The 26,937-nt window shown below is 41.3% G+C and overlaps 1 protein-coding gene across 5 annotated transcripts in view; it reads right to left on the minus strand.

The window, feature by feature from the left end:
• Positions 1-20,044, minus strand: part of TSC22D1 (TSC22 domain family member 1) — a 145,987-nt gene extending 125,943 nt beyond the window's left edge. For all 5 annotated transcript variants that reach the window (XR_010123567.1, XM_054446030.2, XM_063650821.1 and 2 more), the window contains exon 1: positions 17,067-20,044. Coding sequence is in view for 4 of the 5 variants with exons in the window: in XM_054446030.2 (XP_054302005.1) it covers positions 17,067-19,969 (2,903 nt within the window). In the remaining variant the exon portion in view is untranslated. The remainder of the gene's footprint in view (positions 1-17,066) is intronic.
• Between the last annotated feature and the right edge of the window lie 6,893 nt (positions 20,045-26,937).

Here is a 26,937-nt window from a genome sequence, read left to right on the forward strand (position 1 = left end):
ATTCAAAAAAATTCCAATTGCTTCAACAGCTCCAACATTTATAAGTGAATCAGGAAATAAATAATGAAAATGAAAAAAACAGTTCTACTGTTAAAAAAAAAAAAAAAAAAAAACCACCACCACCACCACCTCTTAGGGCCGGGTGCGGTGACTCAACGCCTGTAATCCTTGTACTTTGGGAGGCCAAGGCAGATGGATCACAAGGTCAGGAGTTCAAGACCAGCCTGACCAACACGGTGAAACCCCTTCTCTTAAAAAAAACAAAAATTAGCTGGGCACAGTGGTGCACGCCTGTAGTTCCAGCTACTAGGGAGGCTGAGGCAGGAGAATCACTTGAACCCAGGAAGCAGAGGTTGCAGTGAACCGAGATCATGCAAATGCACTCCAGTCTGGGCGAGAATGAGACTCCATCTCAAAAAAAAAAAAAAATCTGAATACGTTAAAAAGTTTTTGTAGCCAGGTGCAGTGGCTCATGCCTGTAATCCCAGCATTTTAGGAGGCCAAGGCGAGCAGATCACTTGGGGTCAGGAGTTCAAGACCAGTCTAGCCAACATGGCAAAACCCTGTCTCTACTAAAAATACAAAAACTAGTTGGACGTGGTGACGCATGCCTGTAATCCCAGCTACTCAGGAGGCTGAGGCAGGAGAATCCTTTAAACCCACAAGGCGGAGGCTGCAGTGAGCCGAGATCATGCCACTTGCACTCCAGCCTGAGCAACAAAGCAAGACTCTGTCTCAAAAAAACCAAAAAAAATTTTCATTACATGGGCTAAAAAACCTTTGAAGACCTAATGCAGATGTCTAAGATTCAAGGCCAGGCATGGTGTCTCACACCTGTAATCCCAGCACTTTGGGAGGCCAAGGCAGGCGGATCACCTGAGGTCGGGAGTTCGAGACCAGCTTGACCAACATGAAGAAACCCCATCTCTACTAAAAATACAAAATTAGCCAGGCATGGTGGTGCATGCCTGTAATCCCAGCTACTTGGGAGGCTGAGGCAGGAAAATGGCTTGAACCCGGGAGTCAGAGGTTGTGGTGAGCCGAGATCGTGCCATTGCACTCCAGCCTGGGCTTCAACAAGGTAGGCTGGGTTTCAACAAGGTAGGTTGAAACAGCCTAGGTTTCAACCCAGCCTGGGTTTCAACAAGGTAGGTTGAAACAGCCTGGATTTCAACAAGGTAGAAACTCCATCTCAAAGGGAAAAAAAATAAAAATAAAAAAAAAAAAGAAAAAGTGGCCGGGCGCAGTGGCACACACCTGTAATCCCAGCACTTTGAGAGGCCAAGGTGGGCGGATCACAAGATTGACCATCCTGGCCAATGTGGTAAAACCCTGTCTCTACTAAAAATACAAAAATTAGCTGGGCATGGTGGTGCATGCCTGTAATCCCAGCTACTTGGGAGGCTGAGGCAGGAGCACTGCTTGAACCTGGGAGGTGGAGGTTGCGGTGAGCTGAGATCACGTCACTGCACTCCAGTCTGGCGACAGAGCAAGACTCCGTCTCAAAACAAAACAAAACAAAACAAAAAGTTAATTCTACCTTCTAGAATAAGCAAAAAGACAAGCTAAATCCTATTTTTCAAATGAATATTAAAGCATTCATATAAACTATCATTTTCTTTTTTTTTTATACTTTCCCAAGTGAGTTCACAGGAAAATTATCACTTTCTTGTTCCAATAATAAATATGATGTGAAGATAAGTTGTAACCACTCAAAATTAAAAATCTGATTCATAAAATGTGCTATTATTCAGCTGATTAAAATTAGGTTTCTACTTTAAAAGTATTTTAATCAAATTTTAATTTGATTGCATTAAGCTTATAAAAAAAATCCTAAGCATCAACAGCTTATAGAATCTGAGACCACTAGAAGGCTAGTAATCTAATTTATTGAAATATGTCATGAAACTGAGTGTCTCCATATTCACTTATTTTTCTGAAATTGCAATCTACTTCAGCAAATTTTCCAAATTTAAAATTTACTTTTTAGCAATAAATCTGGAGAATTTAACCACTGGGGTAGAAACTATACTTTTTAAATGTACTAAGAGAAAATAATAATTAAGATTGAAGGAATTATTAGGTACACTCATTACTGGACAACTCCATAAAATAGTGACCGAAATAACCAGGGAAGTCTATAGTTTCAAATGCCTCTATACTCAATAGGCTAACGACTGCTTTTTATAGTTGTCAGCTGTCACCTTTTGTTCTTCTCAATGGACATAAGAAACCTCCAGAATGTGGTTGAGTGCAAGTTTTGGAATGAAATCACCTAATGGAATACTGACTAGCTCCATCACTTAGTAGTTATGTGACCAAGGTCCTTAACTTCACAATATTTTATTTGTAGTAACATATCAGCCAATAATACAGTAAAAAAAATTTTAGAATCATTTCCCTGTCATATAATCCTCAGGTCTACTATGAATTTATTATCAATCTTATACAAGCTTACAAAAAAGAGGAGCTAAACAGCTGCCAATTTAAATGTTATGTACCTTCAGGCTGGGCGTGGTGGCTCATGCCTGTAATCCCAGCACTTCGGGAGGCTGAGGCGGATGGAGAGTCTGAGCTCAGAAGTTCAAGACCAGCCTGGCCAAGATGACGAAACCCCATCTCTACTAAAAATACAAAAATTAGCCAGGCGTGGTGCCACATGCCTGTAATCCCAGCTACTTAGGAGGCTGAGGCAGAAGAATAGCTTGAACCCAGGAGGCGGAAGCTGCAGTGAGTGCCACTGCACTCCAGCCTGGGAGACAGAGCAAGACTCCATCTCAAAAAAATAAAATAAAATAAAATAAACATTATGCACCTTCACCAAGTATTAAATATACTTGTTCCTAAAAGGATTAGGGTGTGATATCATGATCGTTATCATGGGATTCAGAGATGGAGGTAGGAAACCACTAAGGTTATCTAGGGTGAAATTCTCATTTCCATCTCCTCTTTCTGTACCCACCCTTCCTGCCTGGAACCTCAAAATAGGTAAAATTCCTAATAATAAAACATAACCGATTGTACAAATGTATAAATCCTGCTATCCATTATTTCAGAGAATAACTGATGAATGTTTGGTGGATCTCCATAGAGCAAAATAACACATTGAAAATGAAGAACAGTTTAAAACTCTTATTCCAAATTCTACAGTAAAATGAACCATCAACCAAAGACAAGACTTGGCTCCATGTTTGACTCTCAAAAAGAAGTTTAGGTGAACTACAGCAATAAAAGCCTTTTAAAAGAGGAAGAAAAGGAAAGACTCAGATATCTGAGCACCTAAGCAGTGGACAGTCTATAGCCCAAACCAGGGATTTTCTCAATTCACACATCTCACACACCTTGTACCCAAAGGAACAACCTTAACCAAAAATAAAGCAAAAAACATAACTTATAAAGCAGCATTTTTTCCTAAATTAAATTCACTAAGACAAATTTCACTAAATACCACCTTTTTTAAAAAGTAATTTTTAAAACATGGGAGCGTATTTCCTCAACAGGAAGATGTACTGATCATTGTCAAAAGTACCACAACAAATTTGTTTAGAGGACACAACCAAGAAAAAAAATTAACTTTTTTTTTCTTGATACAGGGTCTCACTTGGTCACCCAGTCTAGAGTACAGTGGTGCCATCACAGCTCACTGCAGCCTCTAACTCCTGGGCCTAAGCAATTGTCCAGCCTCCCTAAGTGCTGGGATTACTGGTGTGAGCCACTGTGCCCAGCCCAAAAATTTATTCTTTTTTTATTTTTTTGAGACACAGTCTTGCTCTGTTGTCCAGGCTGGAGTACAGTGGTGTGATCTCAGCTCACTGCAACCTCTGCCTTCCAGGTCCAAGTGATTCTCATACCTCAGCCTCCTCAAGAAGCTGGGACTGCAGGTGTGTGCCACCATGACTGGCTCATTTTTGTATTTTTAGTAGAGATGTGGTTTCCCCATGTTGGCCAGGTTGGTCCTGAACTCCTGACCTCAAGTGATCCGCCTGCCTTGGCCTCCCAAAGTGCTGGGATTACAGGTGTGAGCCACCACACCCAGTCTCTAAAAATCAGTTTAATATTAGGCACAAACAAAAGCTTCCTTATGAAAAAAACCAAGTTGGCTTGGTTGTCAATTTCTAAAAAAGGAGATAAAAACCTATAGAATGAGAAAAGTCAGTTTTCGTTGATACAGTATTTGATGTACTGTGGTAATTAGGCCGGCACAGTGGCTCACGCCTGTAATCCCAGCACTTTGAGAGGCCAAGGTGGGAAGATCACTTGAGCTCAAGAGTTTGAGCCCAGCCTGGGCAACATGGTGAAACCTCATCTCTTTTTAAAAAAATAAAAAGGTAATTAATAAAAATATTTCAAAGAGAAAAATTGGGGGGGATCTTCATTATACCTAAACATCTAAATCATTAAATATCTACAAAATACCTTATGCAGACTTAGTACCTAATATGTCATTCGCTAATTTAACTAAAAATAAAAATTATCACTACCAATTACTTAAATCTTAGCATCTATTAGGAACTTCTAATTTTACACTTCTGAATATTACTACAAATATTCTTCGTAATTTCTATATGTAAAGGTCTAGCTTTTATTTTTGTAACATATTTAGAACATATGTTAAGAATGTCTTAGAGAATAACCTTGCTGCCCTAAAAGGTAAAAAAGTATGAAGCATCTTGTCTTATTTTAGAACAGGAAAAAAGCAATATAGAGGAGTAAAATGATTTGTCTATGCTTAAATGATACAGTGGAGGCAATACAACTAAAACATGGTTTCTTTATACCTGTCCATAGCTCAGTCATTAACATCATTTGGAATTTATTCTTACATCCATGATTCCTTAAAACAATATAACGAACATAATCTAACTTTCAACTAGCAAATATTCAATACCCTATCACAGTTCTTTGGGGTTTTCTTAAAATTTCTAACTCCTACCTTCATGTCAGGCTATAAATTGCTAACTTTCCTGACGTCAACTTACATGCCTCAGAATCCCATTTCTTTTCCCTCCCTAGTCTCATCTGCTTTAAGATAACAAAGCTAGTAAACATAAGAAGACTTATTAAAAGTCAAAAAAAGGATCAGAAATGCTATGCAAAAATACCCCCCGGGGGGTCGGGGGACCAGGGAGAGGAGGGGACATGGCTTTGATAGCAATTTCAAGCAGTTTTTGGGCTCCTTACATTCCAGAGCTGGTTTAACCTCTGGATTAAGTGGAGTGTTACCATATGTGGACTGGGTCCTAACCTCCTTACTTTTCCTAATTAGGCCAAAGGGACTGATTCAAACCATTATCTCAGACAATGACAGAGAATATGCCTCCATTTCCACCACTGAGGAAAAAGGAATTATTGAGTTTCTCATACTCAATTAAGGAAGGAAGCAACTAGACATCCCAAGTAAAGCCAGCATCCTCCTAAAACATAGTACTGATCAGGCCACTGCATCGTACAAAAACAAAAAAGAGCCCTCCATTCCATGTCCAATCAAATCCAGACTTTTCAATCTTACATTTAAGGCTTTTCAAAGTTAGCCTTATGTACACAAAGCCCATCTGATACCAACTTGGACTATGTCTTATATTCTTTTCTATCAACATCTGTGTACTTTGAACCTCTTTGCTTAACGTTTTCTCTACTAAAATGACTTACTATGCCCAGTAGCTATCAAACTCCTCCTCAAGCATGTGATCTTAACTTCTCTGACTCCCAATACTCCTTTCTTAGTACCTCTCCTAAACATAATTTTCTACCTTGTCACACTTTTCCCAAATGCGATTAGATTTCAATCCCAAGCCATTCCTTAAAATATTTAAAGCAGCTTACAAAGACAGAAATGTTTTGAAATAAAGTAAATTTAAAATAGGTGAAAAAAAGTTGAAGTAAAGGACCAAAAATTGCAGGAGTAATGGAATCTTTTGTCATTTTTCTTAAATACAAACACACATTTATTCTTGTATTCAACTGCTGGCTCTCCTTAAGGAGAGAGAGAGAGCGCTATGCACATACTTATTAAATAAATTACATTCTTTCAGATACCTAAGAGATTTTATAATCATCTAAAGACAATTTCAAAATGACTTTTAAAAAATTATATATATATATTTTTGAGACAAGGTCTCACTACTCTGTCACTCAGGCTGGAGTGCAGTGGCGCCATCTCAGCTCACTGCAACCTCCACCTCCCAGGCTCAATCGATCCTCCCACCTCAACCTCCCAGGGAGCTGGGACAACAGGCATGCACGCCACCATGCCCAGCTAATTTCTGCATTTTTTTTTGTAGAGACAGGGTTTTACCATGTTGCCCAGACTGGTCTCAAACTCCTGGACTCCAGCAATCAACCTGCCTCAGCCTCCCAAAGTGCTGGGACTACAGGCGTGAGCCACCAAGCCCAGACCAAAAAATTATATTTCTTTATATATGTATCTATATACATGTATATATCCTTATACTTTGAAAAATGGCAACGTGAAAAAGGGCACCAACAAAGAACTGAATAAATATTAGTATTGTGGCTCCTTAAATAGCAAAATAACCAAAATGCTCACATTTAGTATCAACAGTAGCATTAATGTTTTTCACATTTTAAATAATTTAAGATGTACACCACTTCCTTTTTGGTAGAGACCTAGGAGTCCCCAGTAGACAGGAAAAAAATAATTCCTCCTTTCTACTGCCTGGAAGAGACTGACAATGGAAATCTGTTTAGTATGAAAAGGAAGCTGGCAAACTTCTCTACAATCACTAATATAAGGAACCAATCCTAAAATATTCGTATTAGTTCACATTTACCTGGATTTCTTTCCACTACTAAATATATTTGGGACACATCTGCTTTGGATTTCAGATATGGATAAACCCTATAAAAACGCTAAATTGAGCTGGGAGCTATGGCTCATGCCTGTAATCCCAACACTTTGGGGGCCCAGGCGGGTGGATCACCTGAGGTCAGGAGTTCGAGACCAGCCTGACCAACATGGTGAAACCCCAACTCTACTAAATACAAAAAATTAGCCGATCATGGTGGTGCATTCCTGTAATCCCAGCTACTTGGGAGGCTAAGGCAGGAGAATCGATGAACCCAGGAGGGGGAGGTTGCAATGAGCCAAGATTGCATCATTGCACTCCAGCCTGGGCAACAAGAACAAAACTCCATCTCAAAAAAAAAAAAAAATTAAATTGCCAAAAACCCTGTCTTGTTATAACCGCTTATCCTTCAAACCTTTAAAACTGAGGCTGGGTCATCAATTTTTGGGGAAATTGGGTTTTGGGGTTGTTTTCCCCTTTTTCAAAATGAGAAGAGTTAACATATTGCTTTGAGAGAGAAGACAGGAAAGTGAATACAGTGCTTTGTCAAATTGTGGAATCTGCTAAGCAAAGAAACCCTGTACTGAATCATTTTGCAATGAAAATCCCTATCCCCATCATTTATTTCCTTCATTCATTAACAAATTATAGAAATGCATAACATCCAACATGGTTCTTCCTGCTTCCCACTTCCATCCAAACTACAGATTCCTTTTACACTAATCTTCCCTGAACACCATTTAGTCAACAAGTGTTGAGGGCCAATCATTAATTCCCCAATTCAACCTTCGGTCATTTCCTATCACTTAATCCAACTGTTGCCTTACTGCTGCCCAGGTGTTTTTCTTATTTCCCCCCATTTCTATTAATATTCTCCCACCTGAAACATTTTCCTTCACCCTAAAACTTGTGAAAAGTCACTTCAAATAACACTGCTTTTCTGACCTACCAAAGGTCAAATCTATACCATCTGTGAACTTTGCTTATGTAATTTTGAAAACCCAAGTTCCAGGTACAGTCTAACAAACAATTTGTAAAACTGTCTCAGCGAATTCACCTAACCAAAACTTGTTCCTTCATAGGTTGAATGAGATCAAGATTTCCAACTCTTAAGTTTCTGATTATTTGATTTAATATTTCATGTTGCTTAAAACTATTACTTAGCCCTTATATTGCCAAATAACTGCCACATGCATACATATCTTATTATAATATTATACACTCCTTGGGGACAAGAACCATATTTGATTATACCTAAGCATTGGTTTTTTTGGCTTACAAACACAGCAAAAAGTAAATCAGTTAATTCTCTCTTAAAGAAGAAAATAGTGTTATCACATGATCATAAAGAACTTTATCTTTCTGTTTTTAAAAACAGAAGTTCTCCTTGGTTTTTCTTATGACAATATTCATAGTATATTTTCTTGATTAAGCAGATTTCTTATGACAATATTAACAGTATATTTTCTTGATTAAGCAGATTTTATCTAACAGGCATTGAAATAGGCTTTGAATGTATGTAGCACATCAAACATCCCCATTCCTATTCAAGAAGCTTAAAATCATCAGATAATCATGAAAACAAAATCTAATTACGAACTGTAATAAGCATTATAAAAGAAAAGAACAAGGTGCTATTAAACAGTTATTAACAAAGAACCTAAGTTTAGATGGGTACGTCAGAGGCAGCCTCTCAAAAAGTGAGTTTAGCTTTAAAGTGGAATGAAAGTGAGATGGCATAGGGGATATTCAGGCTAAAATAACAGCATGTGCAAAGGCCTAGAAGAAGAATGGATGAAAACTGAAAAACTTTCTGAAAGGTCAAGTACAACTGGAATGAAGAAAGTTGGGAGAAAGAAGCATGATGAAGCCAGCAGTAAGCAAAGACAGAAAGAAATTACCTTAAAATATACGGAAAGGCTTAAAAGGGGTTCTGGCCAAGTGAGTTACCTGAACAGATTTCCATTTTAAGAATATGACTCTGACTGTAAGATACAATATTAGAAAAAGGCAAGACATATGCAGGAGGCTCTGTGAGGAAGCTACCACATGCAGTGCATTAAATGAGAGCTGATGTTATGTTAGAGCAATGGCAATAAGGATGGAAAAAAAGATGAAGATATATTTTAAAGTAATGATCAAGAGGTAGAGAGCAAGGAAAAGAAACTATCAGGAATGACTCTCAGGTTTCTAAAGTGAAGAACTGCATTAAGAAATGATATTTATCAAAATAAAGACAACTAAAGAAGGAAATTTGAGGAACTAGGTAATCAAGAGTTACATTTATGACCTGTTGAGACTGATAAGCCTATGAGAATGCAAGCGGAGATGTTATGAAGGCAGATGACTTTACCCGTCTAAGGCTAAGAAGAGAAGTCTGGACTAGTGATAGGCATTCAGAAGCCAATAGCATACAAACTGTCTTTACAGCCATGAAACCAATGATTACCTAGGGAAAAGGTAGTAAGTATAAAGAAGACTCAGAAAACCTAGGAAACAGAGTCTGACAGAAGAGAGAAATCTGAAAGACAGACTGAAAAGGAATGGCCAGAAGAGTGGGAAGAAAATGCAAGATTATCACAAAAAGCAAAATAGAGTGCTTCAAGGAGGGCAAACAAAGGTCAACTAGGCCTAATCGTGCTGAAAGGTCAAGATTTCCTGGTCAAATTGACTGGTAAAGAAGAAATGGAGTGGTGGAGGGCAGCTTTTGAATATATGTGAAACTAGGAAAAAAGTTAACCTAGAATCTAAAAAGTTGTTATAATTTTTTAAGAATCAGTATAAAGATACTTTAAAATTTTTCAACCTCGTGTAGTTTCTCTTAATGAGCCAATAAAGCATGTTCTTACCATGACATATTCAACCTTAACAACAGTGAGAAGGCAAAAACCAACCACCAAAGTTCTAATACTGTAGCACCAGAGCAGGTCATGCTTAACAGCTTCATATTTTTAAATTAAACTTTCTCTTTTATCGAATTTTTTAAATCGAGATGGGGACTATGTTGCCTAGGTTGGTCTTGAACTCCTGAGCTCAAGTGATCCTCCTATCTTGGCCTCCCAAAGTGATGGGATTACAGGTGTGAAATTAAACTTTCTAAACAAGAAATAAAATTTACGTGTTTTGTATTTCTGAAGCTAATGCTGCAAAAGCTGAATCTAAATTATTAAAAAATTAAAATGGTTTTCCTAAAAAGAAAATTTCCACATAAGTTTCAAAAGAAAAAATAAATAAATAAAACGTGTCCACCTTAACATTTAACATTTGAATGTCTAATGCATTCCAGGCACACCACTGTGATGACTTTACCCACTTTTTTCTCACCAAGGACTTGCAGGGAAATGTTATGTTCTATGCCAATTCCATCAGTTATACGAATACACAAAGCAATGAAGCAATGAAGCCTGCCTATTTTTTAGGTTTACAGACACTCTTAAAAATAAGGCACTGGCCTTACCTCTTATTAGCTTTATAAGAAGTAAAAACGGCACTAGATTTTGAATTGAAAAAACAGCCTTGAATCCTAGCTCTGCTTTACTGCTATGCATGTAACCTTAGACAACTCGCCCTCTCTAAACACTCAGCAAGTTTCAGTTTATTCACCAATAAAATAGAAAAAAACTTAATTCACAAGATTACTGAGTGGTTAAATATGGTAGACATTAACTGAATCTAATACTAACATTTTTCATCACTTCTATGAACTGAAATTCTGAATTACATACTATTCTTATTTCTAATAAATATAAACCAAGTAATTCCACTCTTAAAATTTATGTATTCATTAGAGAACTAACTTGGAGCAATGACTTAATTAAAATTAGCATCATTCTTTACATTTAATAGTACAGTATTCTACCACTGAAATAGATGTGTAATGATACTAAACACACACATCTATTTTTTCACTCCTTCCCTAAAACCCCACTAAAATGACAGAAAAGCAATTTGTTAAGATATAAAGACATAAGCCCACAAAAACTGAGGCAGATGAAAAGACAATAGCAAAAAAATTTGAAAGCTGGAAAGCAGAGAGTTGAGTGACAAATGACTTAGCAAACACTAGAAAATCAAATCTTTAGCAAACAATGGAGAATGCCAAGAACAAACCCAATTTAAACTGCAAAATCCCCAAAAGACTCAGGAATTGGCAGTACCACATCTATATAAGTGGGATGTGGGGGGAGAAGGTGCTAAAATTAAAAAGATTGTTTAGAAGTCAGTTTAAGAAGCAACCAGTCCTACAGATTCCCAACTGTCCCTCCCTAATCCCAAGAAAAAAAAAGGAATATTGTCTGAAGAAGGTAAAACATAAGATCACAGGACTAAGGAAATCAGGCACAGCAAAATGCAGAACATGCTGAAAACAGGGTTGAGTGAAGAAACATATCTGGGGATCCCCCAAAACCTTTCATTCCACATCCCCCTCACTGCCCACCCCACAGAATGCTTGTAGAAAGGCCTTCAATTCCAAGCAAGAAATCAGAAGAGCCTTCTTATAGGGATCTAACCAGCTAGGAGGATATACAAGAAGAAACCGACACTAGAAGTCCTCCAACCAAACACCCCAGCCAGGTTAACATATAGGAAAGCTAACAATTGACAAGCCACGCTCAGAATTTCTAATTAGCATTTCAATTCCTTACTCTTACACATGACTACCAACTATCCGAGGAAAGGCTATAAGATGAAAGATAAAGACCAAAGCAAACAAAAAGTAAGAAAATAAAACCTGGAGGAAACACCACATAGAAAGAAAAAAAAAAACTTTTAAAAAAAGCTAACATTTTATATATTCAGATAGCTAAGAAAAAAATACTACCATTATTAAAATACAATAGTATACTATTAAAAAGGAGCAAAAAAAGTTCTTGGAAATTAAATATGTGATAACGGAAATGGAAACTCAATAGAGCAAAAAGAAAAACAGATGAAAAATAGTTGAGAAAACACAAGAAAATTAGAAGACCAGTCAAGAGGGTCCATTATCCAAATAAGAGGAGTTTGAGAAAGAGAGAAAAAATGGAAAGACATAATCAGCAACCTGACTCAAGAAAAAGTCCCAGAATGAAAAGATGTTTCCGAACTGAAAGGGTTCACCAAGTACTCAGCACAGTGGATGAAAACAGACCCACACAAAAATCCATCATGGCAAAACTTCAGAACACTGGAAACATAAAATCTTATAAAGGTTTTAGAGGTTTTAAAAATGAGGGGAAGAAAAGGAAGGAGAAGGAAAAGGAAAGGAAGGAAAAACAAAATACAAAGGTCACATACAATATATAAGATATCAGAATGGCTTCAGATTTCTCAAAAGCAATACGGATGTTAGAAGGCAATGGCACAAAATATAAGAGAACGTAACTTCCCCACCTGGTATTCTTTACCTAAGAAAGTGTCAGAGTAAACTAAAGCCATTTTAAAACAAGTAAACTAAGAATAAAGACACTAGTCTCTGGAAAATGAACATCCAACACAAGAGAAAGTGAAAGGAATCCCAGAATAATAGTTGTGTACCAAGCCAAGAAGGCAACCAGTCAAGAATGGAGGTCAGTGGTATATGAGACTTCCTAAGATAAAATTGTTAACAATATCTGATACTGGAACATCCTAAGAGGCATCTGATGAAAAGTGGATTTAGTAATAAATATAGAGAAAACTAGGCAAAGAGGTAAAAAAAAGACAATGAACTCTAGCCAGATTACTCTGTGGTAAAGTTAACAGTCAACAAGCCACATGGAAAAAGAATTTTTAAAAATAATTATATATATATAGTAGAGACAGGATCTTGCTATATTACCCAAACTAATCTCAAACTCCTGGCCTCAAACAATCCTCTCACCTTGGCCTCCCAAAGTGGTGGAATTATAGGCGTGAGCCACCATGGCCAGGCCCACACTGCAATTTTCTAATCAGCTCTTTAATCCTTTAACACTTATTTGCAAGCAGACAATCAAGACTTACCAGACATCTAAGGAAAGGTTCTACAGGAAAGGTAGAGCCCAAAACATACAAAAATGGGATGAGGGTGGGGAAAGGAGGGGTAACTTGGAGAAAACGGACAGCGCTGACAGATGAAAACTTGGGAGTGGAGGAAAATCCATTTCTATAATAGACAGGTGGGGATGGGGAAGGGAAGCAGCCACAAAACACTGTACAGGATAGGAAAAGTAATATTTGACAAGAATACTGAATAATCAATAGTGATAACTACTGGGAGGAAGGGTACTGGGAAAACAGGAGACCAGGTAGGTATATGGTAACAACAAAATTAAATCTTCATTTTCTAACCAGGAAGTTAATAAAGACAAAAACAAATGAAAGGTGTATTTTATTTAACAAATACTTACATAGGGCATGTGAGTTAGACAAAGTTCTAGGGAATTTCCAAATTCATTTAATTCTTATATCAACCCCATGAGGTAACTACTATTGTCATCGTTTTTTTTTAATGAGAAAATTGAACCATAAAGAGGATAAATAGCCCAATGTTACATAAAACTAGTAAATAACAAGAAAGATCAAATCTAGGCAATCTAACTCCACAGTCCACGCTCCTAACCAGCAGGCTATATTACATATCTAGTAGTAAGATAAGCAAGTTATTTAGAGACTGGGAGGTAAATATCACAATAATCATCTAAAAGAGGTGAAAGTGATTGTTTCTAGGAAAGGAAAACTGGAAAGTAAGGGTGCAGGAAGCTCTTCCATTTATTTCTTGGAAAACCATTTAAACTATCTTTAAACTGTGCATGTATATCTTGAAAAAAACTTTAAAAATTATTTCATATTTTAGTTAACAAAGTATTTTAACTGATACTACTGCCATCCTGAGAAGTAGGCAAAATGAGTATTACTCTTATTTTATAGGTAACACACATGCGTCTTAAATATTTGAGGACCTACTATAAAACAGGCACTGTATTTTGCAGACAGACATCAATTCACCTAAAAATGTTGATGAGAGATACAAAAAAGCAAGTCTTTTTATTCAGTTCTTTTCCATTTGTTGCATAAATTATATGATCCTGCATCTCTCACAATTGTGCTTAAGATGAGGGACAATATAAACTTTAAATCATGACAAAAAAAAATCAGAGAAATGCCTGCTAATTAATTCAAAAAAATACTTCGTCCCTGCCCTTAAGGAACATCCAGTCTTGTGGGAAAGATTGGTAAACATAATTATAATTGAATGTGTACAGTGCTTAAATAGAGGAATATTAAAAGTGCTAAGGAAACAATGTCCCCTGAGTGAAAAGAATGCTTTAAAGAGAACATTTGAGCTGAGTCTTGAAGGATGAATAGAAGTTTGACCCATTTCACATTAAGAGGCTGTGCTAATAACAATCACAAAACATAAAAGATGAAATACCTGTATTTTCCCATTCTTGTAGAGGTGAATTCACAGTTCATGTTATAGTCTAAGACATTAAGCCTTTTTTTTTTTTTTTTCTGAAACAGGGTCCTGCTCTGCCACCCAGGCTGGAGTGCAGTGGCATGATCTGGGCTCAAGCAATCCGCCCACCTCAGCCTCCCAAAGTGCTGGGATTACAGGTGTGAGCCACCGCACACAGCCTGACATTAAGACCTTTTAAATAAGAATGATTTTTTTTTAAAACAAGATACATAATCTTAACATCCTGATCCATGTTTATAGTCTCTCCCAGTGATCAACTGAAGGCACTTTCTACATGTCTAAACATTTTATAATCTAAAGTGTTGAGTATTATCTCAAAAGATGATTAAAAGATAACCATCCTCATCTGTCCTACTGCCCAAGTTATATTGTTAATACATTTCCTGATTCATAATATTGAAATTATATATGTATTCTCTCTCTCCTGAGACTAATGGTGACCAAGCCCAGAAGATGCAAGTGACAACAGAAGCTACCATGGGAAGAAAGGTTTTTAAAGTTTGTTTTTTAATCATATCACTGTTTTCTCTTGTAGTTATACTTAAGTTATCTTCCAAGGGCAAATTTAAATGAAAAATTAACTTCTTTTTCCAAACTGTAGTGATAAATAATCTTCAGTAAAACACAATAAAGAATATAATATATATCTTTTCTGATCTTACAAGGTGTTTTAGGGCTACATTCTGATTTCACAGAACTTAAGATACTGCTAAAACAAAAATTTTCTGGTTTTTAATCACGAAACTTTGATGTTAACTAACCAGGGCCCAAATAGGTAGTAAATTCAAAACAGTCCCTGCTCTTGAGGAACTCCTGGTCTTGTGGGAGAGACTGGTAAACATAATTATAATTGAATGTGTACAGTGTCTGAAGACAACTTGTTGTATTAGATTTATATTTCCTTATTTTTCAGTATGTCTTTTTGTCCCTTTCTAGAATTCCATAATTTCTACCTTATTAATCCTTTGCTCAATTATTATCTGGAAAATTAATTTTATATTAATATCTTAAACTGGGACCCTATTCCTATAGTTAAAAATCTAGTTGAAAGTAGCATCATCTGACTTTAATTGCCTGGAAGAGCAAGCTGTGGAAAATCCTATCATGTCCTTACCAATAGGAGGAAAAAGAGATGAAAGTCAAGCCAGGAGACCACAAATGGCAATTACAAAATCATGGCAAGTTTGAATTCAAAATGAGTGTTTTCGTTTGTGTATTTTACCCGTCTTTTGTTTCTCTAAACTTAGCATCCACATAATATAGCTGTTTTTATAGAGGCTTCACTTAAATCATAACCTTTTGACTTAAAAAACATTAATATTTGTGGTAATTCTTTTAAAATTACAGATGAGTATTAGCATGATAAAATTAAAGGTTTAACAATAATAATGGAACAGTTAAGGAAACTACCTCCTAAAAGTTTATCTTTTAGAGTACAGTTTTGTACAAATAATACAGAATACATTTGGTTGGGTAACAAGGTTTTAATTACCTGACTATTAGAAAAATAATAAAAATCTTGAAAGACAAGATTTTATCAATTTAACCATGTCTTTATCTTATCTTTTAAACAACTAAATAACACAAACCTCACTGAAACATTTGACCTGTTTTCTTTTTCTAAAATTACAACTATTTTGCAATATGCTCAATTTTTCCAAAGCAAAACCCACAAACATACATATAGAATATAAATGCTTAAATTTGCTTGATGAAAGTTCAATCACAAAACCCTCCAACTAATACTAAAATAATTAAATATCTTGCACGCTTACTCCAAATTCCACCGTGAAAATGATGTCTTTTCATAACTCCTATAATAGCATTTTAATCAAGGTTAGTAAGACTGGAAAATTTGTGAAAAGAACATTACTTTAAAAATCAACATGAAAGATTTCACAACTTATTTAGCCAGTCAGCTTCAAAAACACAATTTGATTCAATAAGCGTTACTGGCATATTATTTCCAATCTAAGTGAAAAAACGCTTGGTTTAATAATGTACTTTAGGCTTTCTGTACCTTTTTGGTAAGGAGAGAAAGGAACAGGTGGAGTAGATTAGCCAGAGACCAAGGTCTTATTTTCACGCCTCTATAAATTCAATCCTCCAAGACTTACTTTCTCTATTCTTTAAAATGGCTACCACCTTGATCTACCATGCAAAAGAAAAAATGTACAGCATACTATCAAGATAAGTCTGGTTATTTTGATAGTTTATGTCCTCCTTTCCCACAAAATAAGATCCCCATTCCTTTACTGTTCAGATAAAATGACCATTAAATAAGTACGCAAAAGTTGGTCACTTGGAGTATGAGGGCAACCTATATAACCCAGATTAAGTCATCTTTCCTACCATATCTGACTAGGAAAAGCAGGCAACAGTATCTTTCACAGACTAAGATCAAACACAGTAGAAATGAAAAAGGGATGTCTAGTAAAGGAGAACAAACGTGGGAACCACAACCCCCCAAGAGATTATTTTAGCAGCTCAAAACAGATTAACTATTATGTGGGTTAGCAAAAATTAAGCTTTCCATAATTAATATTTCTAAAAAGCATTTTATAGATAATAAAACCACTTGGTGCCCCCAAACCTGTTTTTAATGTGAACACATGCTCAACTATTCTGAAAATATTGTTCACATACTACTATTATTTCCTACCCACTCTGAAACCATTCCATAACTCTTGCTCTATAAAACTTCCCATAAAAATGCATTTTTCACATACAAAATGAAAACAATATACAATGTTTTAGACTAATTTTGTGCATACATATAGCTACTAAATAGATTAACTTCAAATCTGTTGAATGTGTCCAGAAATATGACATGATCTTACCTCTCATCCTCGCCATCCACCAGGGGTGTCGTCAGCGGTAGCACCTTCAACGGGAAAAGAGAAGCAGAGGCTGCTAGGCTGCTGCTACTCCCATCTGAAACTGCTGACATTCCCCCACTGTCACCACTGATAGTCTGAGGTAAGCCAACTAAGGAGGGCTCCGCTGCACGCCTGGCATCTTCAATTTGGCTTCCAATTGCCTGAGCTAATGATTGTGCAGAGAACTGGGTAGAACTTAGTGGTATCTGTTGTGCCAAAGGCAAATTTATATTAGTTGCTATCAAGGGAGGTTGACTAACACTTTGAACCAAATTACCATTTTGGGTGGCAGGGGTTTGTGCTATATTTTGTGGTGGAACCAAGTTTGTTGGGGCAGAAGGCATTCCAGAAGGACCAGTTGAACTAACCTGACTTGTAACAGAAATACTACTAGCAGAGGGCAAAGGACTAACTGCAGGCAACTGCTGTGAAACAATTCCTTGAGCTACTGGTTCTACTCCTTGTGGCTGGGGAGGCACAGTTAACAAGGAACTTTGGGATGCAATAACCAATTGTTGAGGAAGGCTTGGAGCGCTAGTTTGAACTCCCTGATGAATAATCCCAGTTTGAGCAGGTGGAACCACTTGCGAAGATGGAGGAGCACCTTGCTGAATAACTGAAGGTGGAACCTGGGTAGAGGGCTGCTGCACTGCAGTAGGTATGTTTGCTTGCTGACCAATATTTGCAATCTGACTGCCAGTAGGTACAGCAGACACTGCTGCCTGAGCCTGGCCAACAGGCTGGACAGATGCCCCTGCAGGTTGTGCTGGGACTGCTGTGGGCTGCACTGGCAGCTGGATACCCTGTGGCTGAGCCACAGGAATCACTGTTGTTCCTGCTCCTACTCCTGCAGAACTGGGCTGTCCGGAGGACATTGCTGTTTGAAGAATTGGCTGCTGTTGTACATACTCTGAAGCAGGATTTTGAGTCACTGATTTGACATGGCCTGGGGCCATCTGTGTAGAAACCATTGGTTGCTGTTGTCCATACTGTAACTGTTGGGGTGGTGGTGCCCCTGGAAGGGGAGTTTGCACTGGAGGAGCCGCCTGAGAATATGGTAGCTGGGGTTGAGCCAAACTGGAAATGGAAGGCTGCTGACCTAAAGCTGAAGTTACACCAACCACATTTACAGGCGATGGCTGGATACCAGTTGCAGCACTCATAGTGGCTTGCAGAGGTACCGGCTGGAGACCTTGCTTTTGCTGATAGCTCAGTTCTTGAGACTGTAATTGTACTTGTGAGATCTGTGACTGAGAAATACTCTGTGGTATACTAACTGCTGGAATACTCTGTGGACCAGTGCTACCAAAATCCATCTGTTGGAGGGTCACACCTTGGAGAGCTGGTTGTTGCTGTTGTTGTTGCTGCTGCTGCTGCACCACCACAGTAGGGGCTCCCATCTCTCCACTTCCCACACTCTCTGTATAGTGACTCAGTGTGCTGACACCACTGCTCACTGAACTCCCACTAGTGCTCTCCCTTTCAGAAGTCACTTCTATGGGATTTTGCTTTACAGTCTCCACCACTTTATTTATCAGCACACCTTCTGTAGCAGGTACAGCATTTTCTTTTTCATAGAACTCAGTGCAAGTCCATCTACCTTTTTTAAAGGGCTCAGAACTAGAATCTAACTTCACAACTCTGAACCTCGAAGTGTTAACTGTTGGTTGTTGCTGCTGACTTGAAATCGATCCCCCAGTCATCCCTGCAGCTGCATTAGGAACACTGTTAACAGCAGCGGAGGAAGAAATAGTACCATTGCCCATGCCACTCAAGATATTCACATTAACACCACTGGTAACTCCAGGCCCAACACTCACACTAGCAGCACTAGGAATATTGCTTGTACTTATATTAACATTACCAAGCATGCTGCTTGTCACATTAGGGTTAAAACTACCCACAGCAGTAATGTTAACATTATTTACTGTACTAGTGCCAGTAACAGAATTTATACCTATTCCGCCTGTAGTACTTGGAGCACGCATATTAGTCATTACAGATGCAGGTGAACCACTGGATGATACAGCAGAAGTTGGTGCAACTGGTGTGATACTGTCAGAGCTTCCAGTTGTAGAGAGTTTTCTAGTTACTGGGCTTGGGGGTGGCCCACCAGGAATGGATGCACTGGCCACAGCAACATGAGATGGATGGTGGTGCCCATGTTGGAGGTGGTGCCCATGATGAACGTGATGGTGGTGATGGAGGTGGTGTGGATGAGCATTCCCATTGATCACAACATTCTGTTGTGGAAGGTGAGGCAAATGAGGCTGAGGAAGGTGGGGCTGGTTGGGAGAGACTGCCCCAGGTGTCTCAGCTTCCTGGAAGTTATTTAGGGTCTCTTCTGAGGAGCTGCGTTCGGGCTCCCCTAAGTCAGTAGCCCTGGAAAGTGACACATCAAGGATCTCCGAAGAAGAGAGATCTTCCGTGTGAGATTCATCCAGATCATCATAGCTCTCAGTGTCCTCTGCTATACTGTTGTTAGAGCTGATACTAGCAGAGATCTGAGCAGGAGTAACGCTAGTTATCTGGAAGCCACTTTTCTTTTTCATTTGAGTTCCGCCTGGCGCAAGAGGCTGTGCCTGCAGCTGAGCCTGCGAAAGGAGGTTCAGGCTTTGTGGAGGCGGAGGCTGTGGTCCCGACGTAGAAGATGCTGCAGGGGGCGGCGGCTGAAGCAGCGACGGAGGCGGAAAATCCTCGGAAGATGTGGCATTACTACCGACGCCGGTACCTGCTGCATTGAGAGCAGAGGCGCTGCCACTACCGCTGCCCCTTCGAGGGAACATTGCCGGGTGCGCCATCTTCCTAGCGCTAATGTCTGCAGCGGCGGCGGCCGCGGCGGTGGACTCAGGCGGCTGGTGCATTGTGTTGGGTACCGGGGGCGCGGAGGAGACGAGTGCAATCTCCTTCTGCACCGTAATCTTTGTATTCCAGACGCCGGAGAGGAAAACGGGACCTGACGCTCCGCCTGGCGCGATTCCTCCTTGTCCTCCTCCTCAGCCGAAGGCGCCGGTCGCTCCTGCCTTCGAGAGCGAGCTTCGGAAAGGAGGATGAACGAGGGTGAACAGGGCGGCCGGGGACCCGAAGGGGGGATCCCTTCAGTCCTTCGCCATTCACTTTCCCCTCTAGCCTCACACCCCCCTTTATACTCCGCTTCACGTGGGGTGCGGGGCAGGAGGGAGGGGGAGAGCGCAGGAAGGGGAGGAAAAGCGAGAAATGCCCACCTTCTCCGGCCAACTCCGAAGCCGCCTCAGCCCCCTCCTCCCGCCGCGGCGGCGGCCGCTGCAAAGCCCTCCCGGCCGCTCTGCACGGAGGCAACGCCAAGCAAGTGTCGCCTTCCCCTCGCCACCCCCGGGGCCGCCGCCGCCGCCAGCGAGCCCCGAGCTCAGTGTCGCTCAAACCTCCCCTCCCGGCCCCGCTCGGCCCTCCCCCCGCGCCCCGCAGACCCTTTCAAACCCCCTGGGCTCGCGGTGGCTGCTCGGTGAGGAAACGCTGGCCGCGGCTGGGGCCGGGGCGACGCGGCTGCGAGCGGGGCGGCGGCGAGGCGCCCGGTACGGTGAACCCAGCAACGAGGCGCGGGCGGGCGCGCAGAGACGCCGGGTCCTCGCGGAGCACGGCCGGGGCGCGGCGGCGGCGGCGGTGGCAGCAGGAGCCCAGGGACCGCTCCATCACTGGCAGCCATGGAGCCCGAGCATTTTCCTCCCTCAGGGCAGGCGCCTCGGCTCGGCACACGTCCTCGGGGAGGAAGGGGCCGGCGCCCGAGCCTCCCCGGAGGGCGGCGGGACGTGCGCTAGGTCGGAGGGTGCGACCCTCTCTTGTCCTCTTCCTCCGCAGCCAGCTCTTCCTCACCCCGCTGCTCCCGCGACCGGGCGGGAGGGGGCCGCAGGCGGCGGCGGCTCCTTTCTCGGCGGCGTTGGTGGCCAGACGGGCTGGTGCAGCGACTGCAGCCGACGCCGTTCAAAGGAACGAGGTGGGGTTGGTCGGTGTCGGCAAACAGGGCGGGGGAGTGGGTGGGTGCCGAGGGAGGGTGTCGGGCGGGGAGGGGGCTGTGGTGGTTGTTACTAGTGCTCTTCTTCGGCTCCCCCGGCTCCACCGTATCCCCCAGTCTCTCGCGGCATCGGGAGGGGAGGGACCAGCGCGGAGCGCAGGAGGAGGAGGGGCGACCGCCTGCGAGAGGAGGCGGTGGTGGCGGGGGGGAGGGGGCAGGCGGAGGAGAAGGAGGGAAGATGGCGTCTGCGCATGCGCTTCGGCGCCGCAGACATAAAGCCGGGTCTGGCGGGGCAGGAGGCGGCGGGTCTTCGGGCCTAAGCGAGCGCCGGGTCTTCCGACGGAAATTACCGAAGGCTGGCAGAGACGCCGAAGCCGGGAGTGGTGGAGCCGAAGGGGATAGTGGGGGTGGGGAATTTCGGCCGAAGGAGCGAGTCCGGGTCGGACTGCGTGATTCGGCCTGGTGGGGGTGGGCAGGGTGCGCGCCTGCCGCGCGCCCAGGTTAGGTGTGTCCGCTCTTTTCACACTCGCGGCCGGCGCGCGCGGGCACGCGGCAGAGGGGGCGCGGCGCGGAAGGGTCGGCGGAGGCGGCGGGAGCGCCGGCGCTTGGTGTGCGCGCCCTGGGTGGTGTCCCCCGCCTGCGGAATGGGTAATGAGGCGTTTCTCCGCAGCAACAGCATCACGAGTTTCAGTTCCCAGGAGCCCGCCGCCGCTGCTGCCGCTGCCACGACATGAGTCAGGCTTTCTTCCCCGGCGCGTGGCGGAAACCTCCTCCCCCTCGCCGCACCTGGGCTCGCCCCCGGCCCTTGCCGCCTCGGGGGATGCCCTGGGGCCGGGAGCTGTGGGGTCTACGGAAGACCGGTGGCTCCCGGTGACAGGTGTTGTCTTTTGTGCAGTGCAGTTGCTGCCATGCGGTCCCCTCGCCCTTCCACGGGCAGGGGCGAGGCGGCCGGGCAGATGTTGCAGCTGTTTCCAGTTAACTGCCTGAGCTCCTCTGGGGTAGGCTCTTCTCTAACGAGGAGTGGTTGCAATCCATCCTTAACTGGAGGACAGAAGCAGGCCGGCCCTGTAATCGACTGACCTCAACAGGTGTTTCCAAGCAGCGACGCGTTTTTCGTTCATCGTCCTGGCTATATCTCCCATTGGTTTGACTCAGGAGGCAAGGTGGCCCGGACATGTGAGCAACACAATGATAAGAATGCCTTTTAGGGCTAGAAAAGAAAAAGCCATCCGAAATTCCAGTTTTAAAACACACACACACACACACGTTACATTTCATAGGTCCAACTGTAGTTCTACAGAAGCAATGTTAGGTTTGATTGGGGGCAATTTACTGGCAGTTACTTTCTTCGTATTTCATGTCAAAACCTAGTTCTAAGCGTTTCTTACCAATAATCGAGAATGTAAGTCTCTCCCAGGAATTTAAAAATGATAAAGCAAGCCGAAAAACTGTAGGGAGGAATTTTCATTTTGTTAAATTTAGGTTGTTAGGGGAATCAACGCTTATGGTTAGACCTCTGATTCAGGAAGTCTCACGGATTTACATTCCTATTTCAGAAGATTGTTAAAGCAGAAACGATTGTCATTTGCAGTTTTGATACACCTCCAGTTGTCAGTTCAACTTTTTACCTTTAGTTTTCTCTGAACTCTTCCCCTTGCTCCAAAGGAAAGACTTCAAAAAGTGAATTATGTCACCATTTGCACGTTATTGAGTAGAAGTGCACTCTCAACATCCCATTTATCCAGTATCAAAGCTATGATACATTGTTGCTTTATCTGGGGTCTCCCACACTGAAAAGAAAAACCCGGACTTCATTTATTTATTTATTTATTTTTTTACTTTATATTGCTAATGTAAACCTCTGCTAGAATAGGCTCTCACACATATTCAAAGTGCTACAGTAATAAAAATCAAATATGTTTGAGAAGACCACTTGTTCTATGATATTCATTAATATGTGATTGGTTGTGTTTTTATAGAACTATGGCTATTTGTGTTTTCACAAAAATAATTATTTCTTTTTAACTTCTTGAGCTTTTGTTGCAAGTGATATGCCTGGTTAATCGCTGCCATCCATTGTTGAAATGCAAATCTGACATTCTTTTTCAATAGTTTTTGAATGGAAAATAGAAACTACCCTAACCGATTGAAACTGCAGTGGAATGTAGATGGGTGGAATGTCCTTTCTTTGGACTTCAGTATGAAAGAAAATGCTCTTGATCTCTCAAAATGTAGCCTTAAGTCAAAGGTTTTTTGTTTTGTTTTTTTTTTTAAGTCAAAGTTTTAAATTACCCCAAACAGCAGCTCTACACCCCTTGGGCTGCCTAAATAATTCACTATGATTGTGCTGATACAGTTTGACGCTTAATAAACACATATATTAAAGTCTTACCCAAAGCTGATAGAGTAAAAGAGCTGTTGAGATAGCCTTATGGAAGCAGATGCTTGTTTTAATGACCAGTAGCAAAGGGTACTGTTTGAGCTGTTTTGATGGGGGAAGAAGGGTTGGGGTGTTATTCCCTTTAAAATAAAGGTTTAAAAAAAATCCAGGATTAACATAAGACGTAAGAAAATAAGATATTTTGAAGTGTATTAATTTTTGCCTGCCATATCACTTTCAAACTCCTGCTTAGGCTGCATCAAGTCCCACTAAGATATAAAGAGCAAGTCGGCTGGGCGCGGTGGCTCACGCCTGTAATCCCAGCACTTTAGGAGGCTGAGGCGGGCGGATCACGAGGTGAGGAGATGGAGACCATTCTCGCTAACGCGGTGAAACCCCGTCTCTACTAAAAATACGAAAAATTAGCTGGGCGTGGTGGCAGGTGCCTGTAGTCTGAGCTACGTGAGAGGCTGAGGCAGGGGAATGTCGTGAACCTGGGAGGCGGAGCTTGCAGTGAGCCGAGATCAGGCCACCACACTCCGGCCTGGGCGACAGAGCGAGACTCCGTCTCAAAAAATTAAAAATTAAAAATTAAAAAAAAAAAGGGCAACTCTACAGTGAGAGAAATCTGAATTTCAAAAATCTGGGTCTCTCTTTCCCCCTCCAAAATTCTTACGACCAGCAATATATGAACACAAATACATTAAAACAAGGAGAAGGCACCTGAAGAGCCAGATTTTCTTATACTATCATCTTTTAATTAAAAAGGCCTGGATTTTTATTACATAAACATTAAATGCCGACTGCTATGTATAATAAAGTCATTAAATCCTTTTAACCAAGTACTTAGAGCTATCCTTTGCCTTTTGAAAGACCGAATTTTAGCTGTTTTCATTCTGAAGCTGTACCTCTGAATTACTTTTTTGTTGTTGATGTTTTTTGAGACAGAGTCGTATTCTGTCTCCCAGGCTGTAAAAAGGCACAATCTCAGCTCACTGCAACCTCCGCCTCCCGGGTTCCAGGGATTCTCCTGCCTCAGCCTCCCGAGTAGCTGGGATTACAGGCATGTGCCACCATACCCGGCTAATTTTTGTATTTTTAGTAGAGACGGGGTTTTACCGTGTTGGCCAGGCTGGTCACGAACTCCTGACCTCAGGTGATACATGCACCTCAGCCTCCCAAAGTGCTGGGATTACAGGCGTAAGCGACCGCGCCCAGCCTCTGAATTACTTTTCTGCTTACTCAAAGATTAGCCTGTATTGCGGTGCTCACTTAAATTCAGTTGCAACATTACAAACCAGCCTTATATATTTGGACATGTTTACTGTTTACTGTACCGTAAAAATAGAAAATTTGGGTTGGGTGCAGTGGCTCACGCCTGTAACCCCAGCACTTTGGGAGGCCTAGGCAGGCGGATCACCTGAGGTCAGGAGTTCGAGACCAGCCTGGACAACATATGAAATGCCCTCTCCACTAAAAATACAAAAATTAGCCGGGCACCGTGGGGCACACCTATAATCCCAGCCACTTGGGAGACTGAGGCAGGGTGAATCGCTCGTACCCGGGAGGCTGAGGTTGCTGTGAGCCGAGATCGCGCTATTGCACTCCAGCCTGGGCGACAGAGTGAGACTCCGTCTCAAAAAAAAAGAAAAAAAAATTTGCGGCCGGGCTCAGTGGTTCACGCCTGTAATCCCAGCACTTTGGGAGGCCAAGGCGGGCGGATCACGAGGTCAGGAGATCAAGACCATCCTGGCTATCACGGTGAAACCCGGTCTCTACTAAAAATACAAAAAATTAGCCGGGCGTGGTGGCAGGCGCCTGTAGTCCCAGCTACTCGGGAGGCTGAGGCAGGAGAAAGGCGTGAACCCTTGAGGCAGAGCTTGCAGTGAGCCGAGATCGCGCCACTGCACTCCAGCCTGGGCGACTGAGCGAGACTCCGTCTCAAAAAAAAAATAAAAATTTGCTGAACATTATAACACAATTTATCTATTTGTGAGTACTGCGAAATAGATCAGTTAAAATCAAGTAATTCTCGCCAGGCGTGGTGGCTCACGCCTGCAATCCCAGCACTTTGGGAGGCCGAGGTGGGTGGATCACCTGAGGTCGGGAGTTCAAGGCTAGCCTGACCAACATGGAGAAACGCCATCTCTGGTAAAAAATACAAAAAAAATCAGCCGGATGTGGTGGTGCATGCCTGTAATCCCAGCTACTCGGGAGGCTGAGGCAGGAGAATCTCTTGAACCCAGGAGGCAGAGGTTGTGGTGAGCCGAGATCATGCCATTGCACTCCAGCCTAGGCAACAAGAGTGAAACTCCGTCTCAAAAAATAAATAAATAAATAAAGTAATTCTCCAAAAGCAATGCCCTTGAAAAGCAGAAAGGGAATACCTATACTCCGAATGGCTGAGCTACAACAATAGATATTATTAAAGAGAAATGTGTACAGAAAATATGCCACTGTTCCACTCCAGTAATTATTCTGGCTAACCAGTGCTTTAGTCATGTAATATTATTAATACTTATTTATAGCTTTTAGATGTCATCTGGGAAAAAAAAGTCAGATGTTTAAATATGACTTATAAACTCAAATAATCACACATTTTTACATATGAAGAACCTAATGCAAGGGGATATTGCAGTATGTTTATTAATCAATTTGCTCTCTGTAAAATTTTTAATGAGACCAGGAGTGTGCCATCACTATCGATATCACAAAATGCTTATTTCAAAACTTTAATTCCAATTTTAATGAGTACAGTTTAGCTTATAACTGATTAATTTTGGCAGCATTTGTTAAGTTTTTCAATAGTATATTTCAGTCCAGCTAAACAATTTTATATCCTCAAAGGAGATAATGCTTATAAAACAGAAAAGTCTAGTTATTTGAATTTGTGGTTCAGAAGGCACACTGATACACATTAGCTCATTTAATTCTACCCTTTGAGGGAGAAGACATTATCATTCTCATTTTAGAAGTGAGAAATCACAGGGAAGTTAAATAACTTTTCCAAGATTCATGCCTAAATCTGAATACTCATGTCCTCTTAATATCAGATTCTATGCCTCTGTATTTAAGGATTTTTCTGAAAAAGTCTGAGCATTAGAGACAAGTATTTTTCAAAAATCTCTTGAAATTAATAAATGTTCCTTCGGTGCTTTTGAGTGCCAAAGAAGATGTGCCATATACACATTAATTTGAAACAGCATTTCTTCTGTATGAAGAGGATAAAAGACTTTTTCCCTGTTTGAACCAATGTAAATGTTATAGATTCTTCTATACTCCTTTCTGATTTATAAACGTGTTAATTTGGAGAATGTTCTCACAACCTAAAAAAATCATTTCTAATGTCTGCTACAGTACTGTGAAGTGACATTGAAAAAAGAATTTATTAATTTATATTTTTAAAGACTATGATCAAATAGCCCTCCAAATCTTTCCAGTGTTAGCTAATTTTATTTAATGCC

Source organism: Pongo pygmaeus, chromosome 14 (genome assembly GCF_028885625.2).
Source record: "Pongo pygmaeus isolate AG05252 chromosome 14, NHGRI_mPonPyg2-v2.0_pri, whole genome shotgun sequence".
Taxonomy (NCBI): domain Eukaryota; kingdom Metazoa; phylum Chordata; class Mammalia; order Primates; family Hominidae; genus Pongo; species Pongo pygmaeus.